This window comes from Bombus impatiens, unplaced genomic scaffold (genome assembly GCF_000188095.3).
Source record: "Bombus impatiens unplaced genomic scaffold, BIMP_2.2 scf_0027, whole genome shotgun sequence".
NCBI lineage: Eukaryota > Metazoa > Arthropoda > Insecta > Hymenoptera > Apidae > Bombus > Bombus impatiens.
Genome location: NT_176446.1, coordinates 325,633 through 334,573, shown reverse-complemented (window position 1 = coordinate 334,573; position 8,941 = coordinate 325,633). Strand labels below are relative to the sequence as shown.

At 31.0% G+C, this 8,941-nt stretch overlaps 1 protein-coding gene across 2 annotated transcripts; it reads right to left on the bottom strand.

Moving 5' to 3' along the window:
* Nucleotides 1-4,385: 4,385 nt before the first annotated feature.
* LOC100750179 (dymeclin) lies at nt 4,386-8,785 on the bottom strand. Of its 2 annotated transcripts, XM_003484921.4 has the most exons (12): nt 8,392-8,785; nt 7,813-8,116; nt 7,517-7,720; nt 7,154-7,398; nt 6,847-7,062; nt 6,548-6,723; nt 6,335-6,460; nt 6,150-6,263; nt 5,850-6,065; nt 5,594-5,776; nt 5,404-5,520; nt 5,115-5,285 (listed from the first exon to the last, which is right to left on the bottom strand). In XM_003484921.4, the coding sequence occupies exons 2-12, from the start codon at nt 8,097-8,099 to the stop codon at nt 5,115-5,117; spliced, it is 2,055 nt and encodes a 684-aa protein (XP_003484969.1). In that variant the 5' UTR covers nt 8,100-8,116; nt 8,392-8,785. The 2 variants fall into 2 exon arrangements, with proteins under 2 accessions (XP_033176974.1, XP_003484969.1); XM_033321083.1 differs by lacking the exon at nt 8,392-8,785 and having other exon boundaries at nt 4,386-5,285; nt 7,813-8,099.
* Between the last annotated feature and the right edge of the window lie 156 nt (nt 8,786-8,941).

Genomic DNA, 8,941 nt, shown 5'->3' with positions numbered 1-8,941 from the left:
ATATCATATCCGTATACATGTGTGCGCATGCATATAGATTTGTATGCAATTTCATTGCGTATACAGACTGTATGAAGTACACGTGTATGTGCATGAAGAGAGAAAAAAAGAAAACATGTGTACTTACATATACATACAGCGTCCGTTCATTATTCTGTGGTGAGGAGCGCCGTTCTCTACGGAAGAGGCAATTTATTCTTGGGGGAAAATAATGCGCAGCGATTCGACCAGCAAGGGTATCGTTTGTTATTTTTTTAAAGGATTATCGTGCAATCCTACTCGTTTCATAGGGAAACTGATTTTTATGTGCCTTTACGCGACTAGTATGTTGAATTCTACTCTATATTTTAATAGCGAACACTGGAACTGATTTCCTATCAGTATATCTCTCGCATGTTAGACGTATCTTCACGCTTGAGAACGTCTCGAAAGCAAACTGCTCTACTGTTGTTGTATTTTAAAACATTAACTGTTATAATGGCATATAGGTGTTAAGGGACAGACGCAAAGAAAAATATCGGCCATTCCTTGATGCACGATCCGTCGCGTTCATCAGAAAAAGAGAAGCATGTAACGAGGAACGTAATCGAGTGTTAAACGGAAGTATTCTGTATTCTGTTATTTGTAATAGAGAACGAGCACGGTTCGTTTGTCATTGAATGCATGCCACGTACGTGCAATGATCCGCAGGGTATTAATTATCGACGAATGATCTCGTAAATAACTGCGCATTGATACTCGCTACGAAGTAATGAAAGGATCTTGTGTATGTATTTGTGTATTTAGAATTATACCGACCGATCGAATACTTAGTACTGAAAGTTTGTGTACGGATATCTATATTCATAGAAACTATATGAACAATTTATTTTTCCAACGAGCATATCATATCATTTTTATAAGAGATTTGTCAGAAGTTTGAAAACTTTTCGTAAAGAGCTCCTACATAGCAACTCGCTATCGTCACGTTACTTGCCATAATCGCGACTTGTTTCTCTCATTTTTATTTTCCAACGAATTAATTTTATTTTTAACGGTTTGTCTATTTTTCCACACGTCTTGGATAAAGATACGCGTGTTATCTTTACGCGTTTGTTTCGTTTCAAAAACTCTGATCGAGGAAGAACAGAATGGCGCGTCGATTAAGTATTCAAAGTGATCGCGGAAGACATAAAAGAAGAAAAAGAAATAAGAATGATCGACGGAAGCGAAACGGAGAAGAAAGTAACACCGCTGCTATTTATTTCACTTGATTTTTTATCTTTTAAGAGCGTACATGCGACACACGTGTATGCGCACTTCGGATTTCCTCGCAAATTCCTCGTGAATAGACGAACCACCATGCCTCTCTCTATTCCAAATTTTAAATCTCTCATCTGATTTACAATCTCGGTTCGTAGTTGTCGGAACGCAATTATATTATTCTCAAGGATATCGATCTAAACGCATTTCACTTATGTACGGTGTAATACTGGGGAAAAAATAATTCTATTAGAAAAGAATGAACTTCCTCTCTTTATATGGGATTATACATTCTTTATATACACCAACACACACACGCTTGTCGGATATCATCAGATTTATCGTGAATCATAAAAAAAAGAAAAAGAACAAAATTTCGATTGACCGATTCCTTCTTCGATCGCACAACACGCAGCGCCCCACAGACCCTTTCTTGAGTCTTTTACACGGCATAAGTATAAAAAATCTGACAATTGCACAAACGAGTAAAAATGCTGGCTTTTGGAGCATTAGGAGCGCGAGAATTCGAATCGCGGTGCATTCTGTATCGGAAGTCGTTTTCGACCAAGGGTATCCGTCGACGACTGCAGTACAGAAAAGGGAGCATTCTTTTGTTACCCGGTCTAACGAGCCATTTGGAGCAAGATGTAATACGTATGTGTATATCAGGAAGACTCGTTTTTCTCGGCTGCTAGCGAAGAGATTCGTAAGAGAGAACGACACCATTGCAAACCTAACTAGGCGTGTACACGCCTGCTCTAAAGATGTACTTAATTATATTAATTATATTATGGAGAGTAAGGGAAGAAAAAAGAGAAAAGAAAAGAATGGAACTACGCAAAACAAAAACCAACTAGATGATACTATTATATAATATATATTATACATAAAAATATATCTAAGCTGTTTGCAAATGATGATTTAAGAGATGAAAGGAAAAAGAGAGAAAAGAAAAACGAAAAACCAGAGGGAAGAAGGTATGAATTTGTAATGTACTATTGTATTTTGTAGGCAGCTAGTGTACGTATACATATGCACATGTATCCGTGTATGTATGTTTACGTATATAAATATACATACTCTTCGACATTTACACGTACCGTTCGCCTAAATAGTCTGCAGAATATTTTCAATTCAACATCGGTCCAAGGTGAAACAATTCAGGAGTATACTGTTCGCGATTGTATGAATCAAGTGTGACACTTTAAAAAGCCCGCGAATTTTTGTGTTCCTGAATAGCGAAACGCTTGATCCGAATTTGTTAGAGCACTTGGGCGCACGGCAGATAACACACGCTCTCGCCTCTAATTCGTATACAAACGTAAGTACCGTATACTCTCGATGGAAGAAGAAGGAAAAAAGGCCACAGAAATTGCGTGCATAGGTACGTGTCTGGCACGTAATTGAAACATTTCAACGTTCAATAAAATACAGAGAAGGATAAAAAGAGATAAAGTAATACCGATCCTACGGTAACGTTGTAATGAATTAAATAATCAACTATACCGACTATATAGCTAGGCCGTAAGGGACGACACGTTACGGACCGACTAAATTCCCTCCCGTCGCAGATTGATTGTGTGTTAACTAATAAGGATAAGTAACGATATAGTACCGTTAAGGAATTTAATTATTAATACTGATACTATATGTACGCTAAGCACAGTTTCAAAGTCATTAAGTGACGTGAAGTACAGCTAAGGCGAGAAAGGATTGTAACACAAGTCTTAATTTAAACATGTGACACACTGAGTTACTCGGCGCGTCTGCACGCGACGCACAGAAACGTCAAATTACCTTGTTATCCTGCAACTGAGAATCGTTCGACAAGAGAAATATTAGCAATAGTATTGTACACAGAGAAACATACACACCTGCATACATATGTATGTACACGTCATATACATTTACACTACATGCATACACACACACACACACACACACACACAGAGTACATACAGAATACATACAGAATACACACGCGCGGCCGCATATACACGCTGCACAGGCTAGGAAAATGAAATACTATCTATAACGACATATTATAAATAATATTAAGACGTCAACTGTATTTGTTTAATAAAGATGTACATTCGAAAAGTGGAGGGACTAACTTTACAGCCGATAGGATGTATTGGAATTTAGATACGTTGTATATTTGCTTTAATAGTGTATATTAATTTTATTTCTTACATATTTTTATACTACTATGCTACAAATTTGATTAGACTTTATTTTGTTCTACAAAATCAAGGAACGAAGCTTTCAATGTAAAGTTATACATGTTGCAAAGTAATAATGATTGAAACCGACATGATTAAAATCTATGTATAAAATACTCGAAGAATTTAATGTATTTTAATATGTCCTATAGGCTGAAAAATAGTTGATATTGATTTTTCCCTTCTTAATTTGTAGCAGATAAGAATGTTCATTTAATAGTATTTAGTAAATTGTCTTTTGTTACATACGTTTAGTTTAAATAGGTTTATATACACAAAAGTTAAAAAATCCACTTTTATATACATATCAAAAATCTTTACCTATTAAAGAAAATTAATCAAAATTAGTTTGTTAAATATAATTTGATATATGAACCCGTGACTATTTAAAAATCATTTGAGGAATACTTCTACTATATTCTTTGGGTTACTATAATTCATTTATTGAGTTTGATATTTACAAAACATCTTTATTTTGTATCATTTAAATCAAACATTTGATAAAATAAAAACATACTCTTTATAAATATCAGAATTCTTTATTTTAGTATATGTATATATATATTAAATTAAAATCATTTTCAACATTAACAGCGTCGATTGTATATGTATACAAATGCTGTTACACTATGCCATTTTTTTAAATTTTCATTAAATAATTAACACAATATCTTGTTCCATGCTTTTACTACATATCATATATTCACAATTAAATACGATAAACAAAATGTAAATAAACTTTTTCGCGTCTATATAAATAATGGCGTACAACGAAATTTTTGCATGCCTTAAAAATCACATTATGTAATACTATCAAATCCTAGTTTTGAAATAATTCTATAATGTAATTGGAGCTATTTGAAAAAAATTATGTTTTTTATCATTTTTTAAAAGCGGAGGTAATAACCAATTTACAGAAAATTTTCTCTTATCATTATCATTTTCATTATGGAAAATTTTATTAATATGTCGAAAATACTTTTTAGCATGAATTCATCTGGAAACTCCAATATTTATTTATATCCTTTTGTGATTATTATAAAATTTTTATATTTAAGTTTCACTCTTACCCATGGTGTGAATTTATGCTGCTCCAGTTGAATATTTAAATATTTTTATTTATCGATGATATTTGATTCAAGCGATAATGCAGCTTTTCTAAAATGATAGATTGTAACACCAGTCTTAACAATGCATAGTCTTATGAAATTAAAGCCAATTTCATTACTGCACGATGAATGAATTAACTAGTATTGTTTATAAATCATATCTTATTAATTAGGCTTATGCACATTAAAAAAACATAAAAATATTCCACGGTTTCATGTTATTTTAATTAAATTTCATTAGATTTAACTAATATCCATTTCCAACACAGCACTGTTATTTTGGAAAATGAAATATTAATATAATTAATTGAAACAGTGACTAAGGCAAGAGATAAATACCAACAAACTGATTTCAGACGTAAAATGAGTATGTATTATGTTAGTCTCTATCCGCCTGCTATGATTACCTTTACAATAAACAATATATATTGTTTTTCTCGTATCAAATGGGTGTCTCATGAAGAAATAATACTTCCAATATTTTTTACTCCATTTGTATTGCATCATGTATTTACTGCAAACAGCAGTTTTTATCTCAGTATCAGCAAACGATAATCGTGGTTTGTTCACCAGTATGGGGTGAAAATAATTTTATATTTTCTGCATTCCAATGTAACAGTGCACTTTGACACACGACATTCCATACATAAGGAATAAAGAACTCTTCTGGTTGTTCCTCTTCTACATACTTAAATTTTAGTTCTGGAAATTTCTATATAATGCATAGACAAGTTAAATAATGCAATTGAGTAAAAACAACGTATATGATAGAAAATATATAAATATATAATATATAAATATAAATATAAATATAAAAAGATAAAACATACCCTTAAACGGTCACGTGGCCATTCACTAGTACCTTGCTGGATCGTAGTTAATACCTGAGTCACGCCAAGTTGCGACTGATCTTTTTGTTCCAATTTATAAGAAAAGAAATTTATGACCTGACGGATAAAGTACAGTTATTTAATTTAAGAATTATAATATATATTTCTTATGTCTTATACTGGAACTTACAGAATCTATATTTTGCACAATGTCTTGAAATGCTGAATGCATCCTAAATGGTTGAAAAATATCTTTTTTATACAAAAGAGTGTATATTAAGTTCGGATTATGTGCGAGTCTATGAGTTAAACAACTATTTATGATCTCTAGTACCATTCGCAAAACTTCTTCAAGTATTGTTAAGTCTTGAATCTGAAATGAAGTACGTTTAATATATACATTATTTAGCATAAATTATTTATTACAAATAACTGTAGGATCTTACCAAATCTGTATTTGCTGTTGTTCCATTAATTGTGATAGTAGTACTATCAGAAGAAATAGAAGGTTGCGTGCGTATTTTTGCTTCTAATCTAGCATGTTTCTTTGCAAGAGTTTCAAACAAACTTAGCAATCTTTGACTAACATAAGGATGTAAAGATGTGAACTGTGCTGACATATTTGCTAAAGCTGCTAAACAATTTGTGTGAAGATATTTATCCTGTAAAATATTAAAAATATATTATTACTTAACTTTGTATTAATTTTCTATTATATTTATATTTGCTTTTGTACATGTCTTTACCCTCATTTTGAACATATTATATTGTATAGTTCTTATGACAACAAGAATTAAAAGACCTCCTAATGATATTTCACTTATTGATCTTTCTGTATACCAACTCACACCCTTAAGCATCTAAAAATTGATAATTATTATTAATTATTTATGATTTCATGTACTTTTGCATAGTTTTTTGAAATACTTACTATTTCATGTATCCTCTTGTTAAATGTTTCGTCTTCACTTAAAATTAGAAGGATAATAAGAGACATATAAATATGATGAGATGTATTGTTTGGAGCATGATATAATATCTGAAGTATTGGTATTACCTATACAAATATGTTAGTTAGAAATTCCATAATATATTTCAAGTTTATGACACCTTTAAGTTAATAAATTAATAAGTTTATATTTACCAATAGCTGTATATCTGGTCTTCTCATGATGTCTTGTTTTATACTTGCATTCCTATGTAGCAACATGTATAATAATAATGTAACTTCATCTGTATTTGGTATCTTACATATAGCATTATACAATTTATTTAAATTAAACCTAAATGCGCCTTTTGCTTGCATTGTGGAATAGCCTTCTAAAAAATATATATAATTACGTCAGAATCAATTAGTAATAGAATATTGACATTTATCAATGACAGATTTTTTGTATCATTTAATATCTGAAAATTAATGTAGAAGTTCATGAAATTACTAGCCTTGCATATCAACAAATGTAAAAAGGGCATTCCTGTAAGGGTTTTCAGTTGCAGTACAGTGATTTGTTAATACCAATAGGAGTAATAAAGATTGACTAGCAAGAGGTGTTTCTGTGTCGCGTTTTCGTTCTTCTTCTTCAGAAGTACCATTACTTGTAACTTGTACATTTTTTAAGCTACTACCCATGCCCATTGTAATTACATTCCATAATCCAGCTGAAATGTTTGATGTAAATATATTAATATTTGTTTTTGGCAAAAGAAGTATTCTGTTCTAATACATAATGTATCGTATTATTAAACATACCAGCTATACTAAAAACGATACTTCCTCCTGGCTGTTGTGTAAGTAAACCAGGAGGAGCATGTTCTTGCTGCACAAAATTATGCAATAAAGTACACACCATTGCCGGTGCATGTTCACTAGAATGTGAATGCATTGCTATTCTGTAGATGCAGCTGTATTCAGCTGCAGTTTGTGAAAACAATTGTACAGAAAGTAATACAAGTAAACAATTTATAGCTTCTAGATGAACCACATATGTGAACTCACTGTAAAAATGTTGTATACAGAATATAATTTAATATAAATAATTTAATATAATATAAGTAATGAGGACATAATGTTAAATTAGTGGAATAGGGCAATATAGAAATATAATCTACTCACCACAGTGGTACATCTGTTACAATATCAATTAATGCTTCAAAAAGATCCTTTAATCTGTAAGATGAATTTGATTGTGTTGGCACTGGTAACTGTGGTGCTTCTATATGTTTTATCATTTCTTCTTCACCCACTGTTTCAATTAAATATTTCAATATACATCTCAATGCAAACAATGCATTATATGTTTGCCATGCTGATATGATTCTATAAAATATAATCAAGTATAACATGGGTAATAAAGTAATAAATTATTTTTACAATTCTAGTTACGAAATACGATAATGAAAATATCATACTTTTGATTCTGCATTGATGCCAGTAAATTACTAGCACGCATAAGAGCAACTTGTATCAGACTACCAAAATTGCCAGTACTTAAATTGTTAACGAGTAATTGCTGGCATGAGGAGTCCAATCGAGAATCTAATTCTATTTGGTCATTTCTTGTAACAGGTGGTTTCATGTTGTAAGACAGAAATGTGTTCCAAAATGGATCATTTGGAAGAATACTTTTTTTTCCACAAAACTTTTCTAAATAAACATTTTTAGATAGATCATCGTACCGACTTGGTGTTGTACCCATTGCCTTGCCTTAAATTGCTGAAAATAAAACACATATTTAATTTTCTCTACAATCATAGATTTAATAGATTAATGTAACATATTTATTTATGAGATATTTTTTATTTTTATTTTAACATATCAACAATCTGTTTTTAATAATTTCATATTATAGGTTAAATCTACTATATTTCTTGATAGATTGTATATAACTATAGTAAAGCTAACTCATAGAGAGCATCAGATCACACCAATAAAAGAAAACAAATTACAGAACAATTTCAGTCACATGAAAACACCGTATAACAACATACTTTGACAATCCACTGTCATAGAAATTGGAAAATTCAATAATAATTTCTAAATATGGGGTTTTGCTTCATATATTATCGCCTTTATGCTCCTACGTGTTTTCCGTGTCGAAATTATCATTAAATATATTTTTTGCAACACGTTTCCAGTCAATATGAATGCAATGAGTAATACGGAGAAATATAACCTCTTTACATGTCAACCGAGTACTTTACAAACATACATATAGATAAATCATCTTAGTTCAAATAAGCGCCATCTTCGTTATTCATTAAATATCATGTTCAATTAGTTAAAATAATAATGACTTATAATTCATTTAATTTTATCGCGTAAAATTGTAATCAAAAAATAAGAACACTAAAGTATGTATATGTACTGTATATAACACATGGAAACAGGTTCCACATCATTAAGATGACGTATCAATATGCCGTAGCCTTAACCATGATTACAACGATAATCGACTATTTGAATATATTTTACTCGTCCTGACGTATTTACAACAATTATATTAATGTTTATTTTGTAAATACACACAATTTATTTTGA